This window comes from Varanus komodoensis, unplaced genomic scaffold, assembly GCF_004798865.1.
Source record: "Varanus komodoensis strain SLA01 unplaced genomic scaffold, ASM479886v1 scaffold2, whole genome shotgun sequence".
Taxonomy (NCBI): domain Eukaryota; kingdom Metazoa; phylum Chordata; class Lepidosauria; order Squamata; family Varanidae; genus Varanus; species Varanus komodoensis.
In genome coordinates this window covers 66,172,133-66,184,411 of record NW_025335568.1, presented here as the reverse complement: position 1 = coordinate 66,184,411, position 12,279 = coordinate 66,172,133, and the positions used below count along the sequence as shown (strand labels likewise).

The following is a 12,279-nucleotide window of genomic DNA, read 5'->3' as shown; positions in this document are numbered from 1 at the left end:
CCTGATTTCTGTGTTGACCGTCTGGTGATGTCCATGTGTAGAGTCATCTCTTGGGTTGTTGGAAAAGAGTGTTTGCTCTGACCATCGTATTCTCTTGACAAACTTCTACCAGCCTGTGCCCTGCTTCATTTTGTACTCCAAGGCCAAACTTGCCTGTTATTCTGGTTATCTTTTGGCTTCCTACTTTAGCATTCCAATCCCCCATGATGATAAGGACATCATTTTTTGGTGTTACTTCTAGAAGGTGTTGTAGGCCTTCATAGAACCAGTGAACTTCAGCCTCTTCAGCACCAGTGGTTGAGGCATAGCCTTGGACTACTGTGATATTGCCTTGGATTCGAACTGAGATCATTCTGTCATTTTGGAGATTGTATCCCAGTACTGCTTTTTTTACTCTTTTATTGACTATGAAGGCTACTCCATTTCTTCTGAGGGATTCTTGCCCACAGTAGTATACCCGATGGTCATCTGAATTAAATTCACCCATTCCTGTCCATTTTAGTTCACTGATTCCTCAGATGTCGATGTTCATCTCTTGTTTGACCATGTCCAGCTTGCCTGGATTCATGGATCTTGCATTCCAGGTTCCTATGGAGTATAGATCTTTGCAGCATCGGACTCTCCTTTCACCACCAGATACATCTGCAATTGAGTGTCCTTTTGGCTTTGACCCAGTCTCTTCATTCTTTCTCGCGCTACTAGTACTAGCCCTCCGCTCTTCCCCAGTAGCATACTGGACACCTTCCGACCTGAGGGGCTCATTTTCTGGCGTCATATCTTTTTGCCTTTTGGTACTGTCCATGGGGTTTTCATGGCAAAGATACTGGAGAGGGTTGCCATTTCCTTCTCCGGTGGATCACGTTTTGTCAGCGCTCTCTGCTATGACCTGTCTCTCTTGGGTGCCCCTGCATGGCATAGCTCATAGCTTCATTCAGCTACGCAAGCCCCTTCACCACGACAAGGCAGTGATCCATGAAGGGGACCCTGTGTTTTAGCATACACATATTTGAAGCATTGTGCTAGCTGTGAATGTGAAACTAATGTAATTTTCTGTTGTTTGTCCTTCTCCCTAGTCCTGTGACCACTGCCATCATCCAGAGGGGCACTCTGAGAAAGGGTTGTGTTCTGGTTGCAGGAAAATGCTGGGCCAAAGTGCGCCTGATGTTTGATGAGAATGGCAAGAACATGGAAAGCGTTTCTCCAAGCATGCCAGTGGAGATTGCAGGATGGAAGCAGATCCCTTCAGCAGGAGAGGAAATCCTTGAAGTAGAGTCTGAGGTACTGCAGTTTCCTGTTTTAGGATTTAAACCTAGTAATCCTAGGAGTGACTCTTTCACTGACCAGATAGGACAATTATTCTAAGTTCTAGGCCTTCAGGGGCACCTGAGGGCTGGTTGCATGAAAGAGATGATAGACAGAAGGAGCAGTACAGTCTGGGGGCAGGGGCTGGAGATGTTTGCGGTTTTTCTGCTTTCGTGGGGGTCTTGTGACCCTAACTCTTCAAATGACGAGGACTGACTGTATTTTGATAGCTTCTGGCTACCAGTCAGTGATCCATACCTGATCAACAGACTTCAAACAAAGCATAAACGAAAGGTTGTTTAAGGTGTATTCAGTGTTGGTTTTGTACTAGCATGTATTGATAAGGGAAACTATTTTGATTCATTTTAATTGTTATTAGAATTACATTTGTAGCATTTTAACACAATACAATGTGCACCAAATGACATACAAATTGTTAAATACACCTGGTCCCCCAGTTAAGAAAGGGTTCCATTCCTGAGATCATCTTTAAGTTGAATTTGTATGTAAATTGGAGCATGTATATAAAAAGCATATAAAACACTTGATAAACACTTCCATATACACTAAAGAAACTTAAACACAATACAAGATTTTAATAATGGTAATGCAGGAATAATGAAGTAATCACAGGTAATGAAGCAGGGGGAGAGAAACCATATGTATGTCTGTAGTTATACAGTACAGTTCTTAAAACAGTTTAGATAGATAGGCAGAAAAAATAGTCAAAAGCTTATTAAAAGTTAACACCTGTTGGGCCAGCATCAAGCCTATCATTCACTGGAGGATGATGGAGATGGGACTGGTGCTGGAGAGTCAGGAGCTGATTGGGCTGGTGTGTGTGCGGGGAGAGGGATTACCACTGGAGTCGCTTTCAAATTCTGACTTGGCTGTTTGCCGGCACCACCTTTCCCCTCCTTCTTCCCTTCCTCTCCTTCCTTCCTGTCCTGTTCTTCCCTTCCTTCTTTTTTCCTTCCTTTCCTCTCTGCCTAGCACTTGTCGCCCACCGCCTGTGGGTGCCCACTTGCTCATTTATAACTAGGGGTTGTTCTTTTTTTTTAAATAAGTTTTATTCGAAATTATAATCCTAAAAAACAAAAAGAAAACTACAAACAGCATCCATCATCAAGAACATCAAGCCCACTGGGTCAGCCCCCACACCCTTCTTTTTCCATTTATAACTTAAAAACATTTAAATCTATGCGAAGTCCCGTTTCTCTAGCCAATAATAAAAAGAGTCCCAAGTTTGATAGAAGTCACTATCTTCCTTCTCCTTCAATGATAAAGTTAATCTATCCATTTCTGCACAGTCCAGGATCTTTTTTAGAATCAGTTCGTCAGTGGGTAGTTCTTCACTTTTCCAGTGTTGAGCGAATGCAATCCTCGCTGCAGTGATTACATGTAAAATCAAATACATTTCTTGTTTACTAATGTCCTCCGGTATAATGCCTAATAAAAAAACTTAAGGTTTAAAAGCTAAGGATTTTTGTAACATTTCCTCGAGCCATTTATGTATTTTAATCCAATACTTTTTCATGTTATCGCAAGTCCACCACATATGATAAAAAGTACCCAATTTATGTTTACATTTCCAACATCCATTTGATATATTTGGAAACAGCTAATCTATTTGGCGACAGATACCATCTAAAACATATTTTATAGAAGTTTTCTTTATATGAAGTTGCTAATGTTACCTTGATATTTCTCTCCCACAGCTTTTGCCACTTTTCTAATTCAATCTTATATCCAAAATTTTGTGCTCACGTTATCATAGTTTCCTTAACCTGTTCATCTTTTTCCTATCAAGTAAGAAATCATATAATCTTTTAATCATTTTCTCATTAAGCATCACTTGATCAAATGCTGTTAAGTCCTTATAAAATCCCAACGCTTTACAATCTTTAGCATATCTCGATTGTATCTGCACCTTGTGCCACCAAGATATATCAGCTCCCTGTTCTTGTGTTTCTTGATTCAATTTCAGTCCTCCATCCTTATCCAAAATGTCATCATGTCTTATAATCCCTTCAAAATTCAATGCATTTGGATACACAAAAGTTCCCATGGGTGAAAGCCATCTTGATAATTTATTACACAATTTTATCTTTAACTTTTCCCACACCGACATACTAGGGGTTGTTCTTAATTCAGATGTTCATAACTGGGGGACTGAGTGTACAGGATTGTTAAAGATTCTTAGAACTTAATACATTAACAGGAGATTAAAAAAAGTCTTGTTTTTAGGATTCTAGTTTAAACAACTCAAAAAGGAGAGAGTACCAAGTTCCTCATTTAATGCTGAATAGGCTAGCTCGCTGACTGGTATGCAGCCTGGTGAGCTTCTAATATGGAATTCCTGAATTCTAAAATAAATCCATATTTATACCTTTTTGTATATAAAGTCCTCATAATTCAAAGTATAGTGTCTTGCAGAAATATTCACCCTCCCTTTTGATATTTTCACATTTTGTTAAGTTACAAGATGAAAATAAAATGGATTTAATTGGCATTGTTACCATTTGATGTACACAAAATAGTCTATGCTATGAAGAGGCAAAAAAATGTTGTGGCATAAAAGTAAACAAAAACAAACTGGCACTTGTTAGTTGCATAAATGTTCACTCTTAAGCACATACTTTTCAGGCTATATGAGATCAATTTTGAATTATACCACTGAGAATGCAACTCCTTACCTAAAATTTGCAACTTTAAGATATCATGTATTGCTTTAAGAGAGGTGGATTGGCATTTTCTTGATAGTCTTCCCCACAAGTCCAATAAAACAGAAGCAGCTCTTTCCAAAAAATCTAGGAGAAACATAGAAACATAGCGAATCAGAAGGGGTCTTACGGGCCATCTAGTCTGACCCCCGGCTCCGCTCACAACACGTCCACCATGTGCACATCCAGCCTGTCCTTGAACACCCGCACCGATGGGGCCTCAACCACCTCCCGTGGAAGCCCATTCCACACCCTCGGGGTCCTAACCATCAGGAAGTGCTTCCTGGCATCCAAATGGAGACCCTGCACCAGATAAAGCTGTGAATGCGAAACTAGGGATTGGATTTTTCTGCCTCCCGTTTCCCACAGCAGTCGCCCTGAGCCTTCAAAAATCTGCTCTTGGGGATTCAGGTGTCTTGCTATATTTTGTGGAGGGGTGGCAGATGGAATATGTAGTTGGCAGCAGTCGCACGCTCAGATGTGCAGAAACAGAAGAGCAACTCAGGATCCAAGACATAATAATCAGCTAGATGGACTTACCTGGTTTGATGCAGAGAACTAGTTCTTTTATTTTTCTGCTAAGCAAAGGGCTCGTGAAGTTGTTGAGTGGAGAACCTATGCTGAACAACAAGATAAAGGGAAGAAGGATCTAGAGGTCATAGAAGCCAAACAAAAGGCTCACAGAGAGGCCTACAAAAAGGAGCAAGAGGGTCTGACCAACATGACCTGGAGACAGAAAAAGGCGGCCTTGTACAAAGCCAAAAAGAATCTCATGATTATCCGGCCTAAAGAAAAAGTGGAGAGTGACAAAAACACGCTGTCCATCATTATCAAAGGTAACAGTTGGTTTTGCCCCTGATTCATCCTGCTGTTCAGAGCTGCACTGTGGGGTTTGAGCTTTTGAGCCTGAACCCCAGCGCTGCCTCCACAGCCTCCATCCAGACATCTGCACTTCAAGTTTTGGCTCCAGGGCACCTGTCCCTGAAACAGTGCAGAAAGCTGGGACCAAATGGAGTACCCCTTCCTTTGCAGCAGGCTATGCCGCAGGCTAGAGGTAAAGAGGGCAATGCAGTGTGAGAGATGCGGGCAGCTTGAACCATGAAAAAGCCTCCAAGGGAAATAGAGAAGAGACTGGAAACCAGCAAGAAGTAGATCTTTCTCGCTCTTTGTGCAAAGGGACTAGAAAGAGAAGCTCACAAGGGGAGGCAGCCAGTTCCCAGAAGGCCTTCCTCATGTAGATGATGAAAGGCACAACTCCAAATGTCCAAAAAAAAAATCTAGATGTGTGATGTACAAATAGAATTACCCAGAAGTGAACCTGGTGTCCATCTTGATTGATAATGGCTCTATCTCCACCCACCCCAAAGCCTTTAAATAGCCAACTGAAATACTTGGATTTGTTGCTTTAGAATTGAGGTAAAATCCATGAGGAACCTCTCAGAGCTGCACTCATTGCTTGGTTCCAGCTCATCAGATTGAGATGTGCACTGCTTAGGTTCCCTGTGGGTTGTTATTGGCAGCTGATTCTCTGCTTTTTCCTTCTTTGTGTTGATCTGTATACTCTCCCCCACACCCCAGGAACTAACTAGGACTCTTTTTCCACCCAGGTGATGTTGATGGTTCCGTGGAAGCTATTTTGAACATCCTGGATACCTACGATGCTGAGGAGCAATGTGAATTAGATGTGATCCACTATGGGATTGGGGATGTTAATGAGAATGATCTTAGACTTGCAGAAACTTTTAACAGTAAGCAAGGTCATTTGTGGTACTCATTATAAATTATGCAGCTTAGCCTGCTGAGCAGCTGCAGTCTTTTGATTTTGTATGTCAGGTGATTAGTAACTTGGTAATTAGTCATCAAGTTTGCACAAATAATGCTACAGCGACCCTGCCCGGCAGAATGGGGGCACTTTCCTATCCATCTTGCAGGATAAATGGAAGGCAGCTTCTGTTTCCCTCCCACAGTGTGGCATCAGTCAGCTGGTGGCGCAGTGCACATCTGATGCAAGCCAACTTCAAAGCATGGGTCCTTTACCTGGCTCACTTAACTAACATGAGCTTGGTTTGTACATAAAGCTAGCTCTTGTGCAAAAAGCAATTCACAGCTGCACAAGTGGCTATCTCGGTTCCACAGGAAGAGATGGAATGTGGGAGGGTGTGAACTTGCCACTTGGTATGGGCTCATCCATGCGGTGTTGATCTGTGATTCAGCGCAGTAGTAACCACCCTTCCTGGCAATTTGAGAAACTTTCCCAGGCGCTATGGCAAAATGAGTGCAGTGAGAGGCAAGGTGATGGATGCATAATCCGTCAGAAAGACTGAACACAATGCGGAGGCGGGATCTGAGCTGCAAACACACCATGCCGCTCCAGCCACACAAGTCTATTTTACAGCCATCCCAACTGCTGGTTAGAAAATACGCTTTCTATAGAGTAGGAGGGCTGGAGCATCTGAACACAAAAAGGGAAATGCCTGGAAGGCCACTGGAACACTGCATCGGCCATCCTGAGTTTAGCCCATGCCAAATTTCCCCATATATGTAAAGCTTTGTGAATTTTCAAAAGCTACACTTCAGATCAGTAGGATGTCCAAGAAGCAAGTACAGGCAAATGCACGTGATTCATTTCGGCTGCAGAATTCAGCCACTTGGTAAAACATTTGCTGTCCTGATACAGAAATTTGGCTTTTCCATAGCACACACTGAGTGGGTTCCGACAGTACTTTAAGCTCAGATGGCCAAATAGCCACCCTGGGCTTCAAGTTGCTGGAAGGGGCCTTTGCTGTGCCAAAGTGATGACCAGACACGGGGTGGGGGTCATCAGGCATCTCCTCCCTGCCCTCCCCTCCACTTCTCCTGCCAGCGTCCCTGAGGACACCAGAGGCGCTCTGAGGGAACAGAGATGACAACAGCTGAAAGGGAGACTTTTTAGCAGCTTTCATCTGCTTCCATGCCTAGCTGTCCCGTCACTGACAAATTGCCCTCTTTACAGTATCATCCCAAGTAATTTCTTAAGGAAAATAATATTTTACACTTCTTTGCTCAAATTGTCAGGTATTATATATGGGTTCAATGTGGGTGCAAGTAAATCCATTCAGCAGCTGGCTACTAAGAAGGAAATAAAGGTGAAAATGCACAAGATCATCTACCGCCTTGTTGAAGATTTGCAGGATGAGCTGAGCGACACTTTGCCCCCTGCTGTGGAGGAGCATGTATTAGGTATTCCTCTGAATTCTGGCTGTGCGTGGTGGCAGGTGGGGGGTGTTGCTTCTTACGCCCTGCAGGTGGGCTTCCCAGAGGTAACTGGTTGACTGCTCTGGGAAACAGGAGGATGGACAGCATGGATTCTTGGTATGCTCCATCAAACTCCTTCTTATAGTCAAGCTCGTAGTAACAGAATGAGTTTCCCTGAAAAACTGAAGTGGTAAGAAATTATAAACAGGTAGTAACTGAATGAGTCTCCCTGCTGCAGTTCTAAGAGAGTAAAAGAAAAAGTACAGAATGTCTTTTTGCAGAGATTCTACTTCCTTAGAACAAAGAAAGTTTCTGAGCTATAGGACTGCCAAAATAAGCTTCACTCTGGTACAGTTTACACATCAAGGTGGGTTATATCCCACAGTGAGCAGCACTGTATATTGGTCTCATTGTGGCTGATTTTTAAAATATGCAATCCCCAGTCACAGACAGCACATTGTCATATGAACCTAGCTACCACACTCATTCGAAGGTTGAACAACCCTTGGATAACCCTCTGTTAACTCTCTGGAGGGCCCTTGGGCCAAGTTGGCAGAAAATAAACATAATTAATTAATATTGCTTGTAGGGTTATGTGAAGTCTGTTTAATCCTAACATTCAAATAATCCATGGTGGGTGGCTGTGCATAACATGATACAACCCCAAATGAGGCTTGTACATTCAAAATTGCAGCTGCATACAGCCAGCAGACACTGACGCTCCCTGTGGATTAATTAATCCATGGTGGCAACCCAGTCCAGTATGTTGCCAGTGTCTGCTGAAATCTTAGAGGCAGAGGGGTGGCTGAGAGAGATTCACAATGGTTTGTGTATGTCTTTTGTTTCCTGTGTTGCTCTTGGTTCTTCCCCATGAATAGCAAAACCAGAATAGCACATAGTAATAGAACCTGCTATTGAATAAAATAAAAGGGGAGAGAATCCAATTTTATTCTACTGCATAACTTAAAACTGTGCACCAAATTCCAGAATTTCATAACCTTTTGAGGAAGAAACAGAATGTTTAGATGTCTTCTAAACTTCAAACATGATTCTCATGCTGCTTTTTAATTTTCATTAGGAGAAGCTTCTGTTATAGCAACATTTGAAGTCACAGAAGGCAAAAGCAAAGTTTCAGTAGCTGGCTGCAGAGTACAGAAGGGGCAGTTAGACAAGAAGATGAAGTTTAAATTAATTCGTAATGGAGAAGTTATTTGGACAGGTGAGTAAAATCTCCCTTAAAGGTAAAGGTAAAGGTTTCCCCTTGACATTACATCCAGTCATGCCTAACTCCAGGAAGCGGTGCTCATCTCGGTTTCCTGGCCGAGGGAGCCAGCGTTTGTCCACAGACAGTCTCCGTGGTCATGTGGCCGGCATGACTAAACACTGAAGTGCACGGAACGCTGTTACCTGCCCACCAAAGTGGTACCTTTTTATCTACTTGCATTTTATTTATTTATTTATTAAACCATTTTTATGCCGCCCCATTCGCCGAAGCCTCGGGGTGGCTCACATCAATAAATTAAAATAATTATAATATAAATTAAAATATAAATATAAAATTAAAATACAGCAACACAGTATAAAACAGCAACATGTTTTCGAACTGCAAGGTTGGCAGGAGCTGGGACAGAGCAACGGGAACTCACCCCGTTGTGGAGATTCGAACCGGTGACCTTTCGATCTACCAGCCCAGCAGCACAGCGGTTTAAACCACTGTGTCACCTGCAGTCCCTAAAATCTCCCTTACTGAGCCATTAATTTTGGCCCATAATGTTGCTGAAATCAATAAGGATACACCTTTGGATTCCAGATACTTCTTGCCTGATATTTTACCTTTCTCCCTCTCCCCCAACCTTCCACAGCGTGAAGCTAAATATTTTGGTATTACTTTCCTTTTCAATTTGCAAATGCAGATAATTTAAGTAGTTTTATATGCCAAATAGAATGAGAAGCATCTGAAATTCTGTTGTTACTCACCCCCATACATTATAGCATAAGACTTGTAATTCACTACAAGATGCAAGGAGTTTGGGTCTGAACAGATCTGCATCCAGGCCTTTCCTCATCCTCTGATATTGCACACATGCTAGCATTGGAATGCTAATTTCAGCTTTTTTTCTCTTTTTTGCTTAGGATTCTTAGCATCACTGAAACACCATAAGGATGATGTCCCTGTAGTCAAAACTGGCATGGATTGTGGGCTGAGTATGGATAAGAAGACTGAATTTCAAATTAATGATGAGATTGTTTGTTTCACTGAAAAGGAAATTCAGCAGAAGACTTCTTGGGACCCAGGATTTTAACATGATGGACCAGAAATTTGGATTATGGCTTATCTGTGGAGTGTCCTAAGAAGAGCCTTTTGGGAAGCAGCTTCTACTGTAAATAGGAACCAGGCTTTATTTTTTATTAGTGTTGTAACTAATGCACCACTTAAGTTTAAAAAATGATGTCAAAGATGGAATGGGCAATCATGGTATGGTGTAGTAAAATAATATTGAGACATTCTGAAACCACCATGGATTCATGCTCTGTTACAGGAGTCCTCAATTATACATGAAAACTTATCTTCAGTAAAGGGGAGGTCAAAAAATACAATTGGCTAAGTAATGTATGGGTTTTACACAACATGACAAGGAAAGTGGAGCAGGGGTGTTACCTTCTATCATGTTGTCTGAACCACACAGTTTCAGTATGGTACATTTTGAGAAACCATGAACAGAAGCAATGGTCTGCACTGTGATTTCTCAGTAGAATTGCTTGTTGTATAATCCAAGCTGGAAACACAGCTTGTTGTGGTACCAAGGCCACAACTAGAGAGCTGCTTGGCAAGAGCTGCATATGCCACTCACGCCAAGCAGGTAATCAAATAGTCCCAGTTACAACTGCCATTAGGCACAGCTGTCAGAAGTGTTCCCATTCTTCCTACCTCTGGCCCTGAACATTTCAGGCGTGAGCAGTACTCAGCTGGTTGATTCTGGGAGAAGAGCAGCACTGCTCAATTGATCCTCCTGCTGTCCCTCTTCCATGAGCAGCAGGGTAGGAAGCAACTGGAAGGCAGCACTGGTCCCCCAAACTGAGGAGGAAAGTGGAACAGACTGTGGTATGCAGCCCCCAACCAGGCACCACCACCCCCTTGCTGCTTACACATGGGAGTAACTCAGGTGCTTGCAGAGTGGGGGGCACTGTTCCCTTCTGCAGTGCCGCACAGCTGATTCCTCCCTCCCATTTCCCTTAGCATGGCTTGGGCAGCCCCTCCTGCTCCGGCAGGCCTCTCTCAAGCAAGAGGGGAGGGTGCCTGATCAGCCCCCTTACCTTCTGTGCTGCACTTCAGGGAATAAGTCTGAGTTATGCAGCAGATATTACTTGACAGCCACAGCAACCTGAACTTGGCTCACAATTGCAGCTGACAAAACAAGGAGCCTCATTCCTCCCCAGTCTCCTGAGATAGCATGTGAGGACTGAGGAAAGAGAATGATGGGAGGCAAGTTACCATCATGACCTTGTTTGTCTTTCAGGCATATGTGTCATGTGCTATCAAGTCATGCCAATTTATACTGCCAGTATGAAAGCTAGCTCTCCAAAACGTCCTGTCCTGACAGCTCTGCTCAAGTGCAAGGCTGTGGCTTCCTTTATGAATTCAGTCCATCTCATATCTGGGCTTCCCTTTCATCTTCTGCCTTCAACTTTCCAGAACACAATTGTCTTCTCCAGTGAGTCTTGGCTTCTCATGGTATATCCAAAGTATGACAGCCTCAGCTTTGTCATTTTGACTTCTAGGGAAAGCTCTGATCTGATCAAGGACCCACTGATTTGCCTTTGGCCAAGGATTTTGCAAAGCTCAGAGTAAAAATACCATGAAAGTGAAGATGGGATAGGATCACTTGTCCTAACACTTGAACACAGATGGCCTCAGAACAGTCCAAAAAGGCTTAGAGGATTGCTCAAATGATTCACATCTACTACCTGATGCATTCAGAACATACGTATAGCCAGACAACATAAATTTTGGGCAGCAGGGCTAGCTGAAGCAGCCACCACATGCGCTTTTCAGTGTGCAAGGTTTTGTGCAACCCCTGCATTTCAGATGCTGACCAACATGTTTCATAGGTCTTTGGGTTATTCCCTGCAATGCTTTACAAGGAACACATTTATGCATCCACATATCCCTCCAGAAGCGAAGATCACCACCTTTGTGAAGGTCTTCATTGCCTGAACAGTTGGATTATTTCCTTGACTTTCTGCATAGCTGTGACTTCTGGAGATACTAGGGTGGCAGGCCTAGCTTTTTATGTAAGAAAGTTTATCCACATTTTAGCTTGTTACCAAAATTTGGAGCACAAGTTCTTCAAAAGGAAGCCCTTTGAAATGGAGCAGGGCTATTTCATGTGACTTTTTAAAGTATAACCTTTGGAAAGTTAACTTGTTAAATTATTCTATTTTATTAACAAATAAAGATCATTTTGTAGAAGTTGACATGCTGCTCTTCCACCACCCCAGAAAGATTTTCACAGACCATTATCCACTTCATGGCATGATGTTAAACAGTCCTGTCTGTACCAAGCAAGAAACCAAATCCAACTTTTTACCAACAATAATACTGATTTTGGAATCTTCATTTGGTTGTATCTACCTTATCCAATTAGATTTTGATACTGGTTTGTTTCCAAATAAAGTTATGGAAAGGATCAAGAAATGTCCAGCTGCCAACACATGCTTTATTATTTCATTAGAAACCAATGTTTGAGCAACATCAATACCAGTTGCTGGCACATCAGGTTACCTGGGAAACCCATTATTCTATTCTATAAACCAGTATTTATTCCTTTTGTAGCTGGCAGAAAATGCAAAATAAACTAAGGTGCATTTTGCATTATGGTTCAATACCTCCCAGCTCTATGACAGGGCAGCATAAACAGAACTCTGCTTAGATTCCCTCCTTCTGGGATCTCTACTGGAAATATTACATGAATGCTGCCCCTGCTGCCCCAGTAAAACAAGAACACAGATCGGGTGAGAG

At 42.6% G+C, this 12,279-nt stretch overlaps 1 protein-coding gene and 1 long non-coding RNA gene across 6 annotated transcripts in view; one reads left to right on the top strand and one right to left on the bottom strand.

Moving 5' to 3' along the window:
• Positions 1-9,772, top strand: part of MTIF2 (mitochondrial translational initiation factor 2) — a 24,016-nt gene extending 14,244 nt beyond the window's left edge. For all 5 annotated transcript variants that reach the window (XM_044429642.1, XM_044429643.1, XM_044429641.1 and 2 more), the window contains 6 exons: positions 1,074-1,278; positions 4,609-4,861; positions 5,633-5,773; positions 7,080-7,244; positions 8,338-8,478; positions 9,393-9,772. In XM_044429642.1, the coding sequence (XP_044285577.1) occupies positions 1,074-1,278; positions 4,609-4,861; positions 5,633-5,773; positions 7,080-7,244; positions 8,338-8,478; positions 9,393-9,562 (1,075 nt within the window). In that variant the 3' untranslated portion in view covers positions 9,563-9,772. The remainder of the gene's footprint in view (positions 1-1,073; positions 1,279-4,608; positions 4,862-5,632; positions 5,774-7,079; positions 7,245-8,337; positions 8,479-9,392) is intronic.
• LOC123023189 lies at positions 2,645-4,693 on the bottom strand. The gene is made up of 3 exons (XR_006414671.1): positions 4,566-4,693; positions 3,999-4,112; positions 2,645-2,688 (listed from the first exon to the last, which is right to left on the bottom strand). It is a non-coding gene; the product is annotated as an uncharacterized LOC123023189 (long non-coding RNA).
• Positions 9,773-12,279: the final 2,507 nt, after the last annotated feature.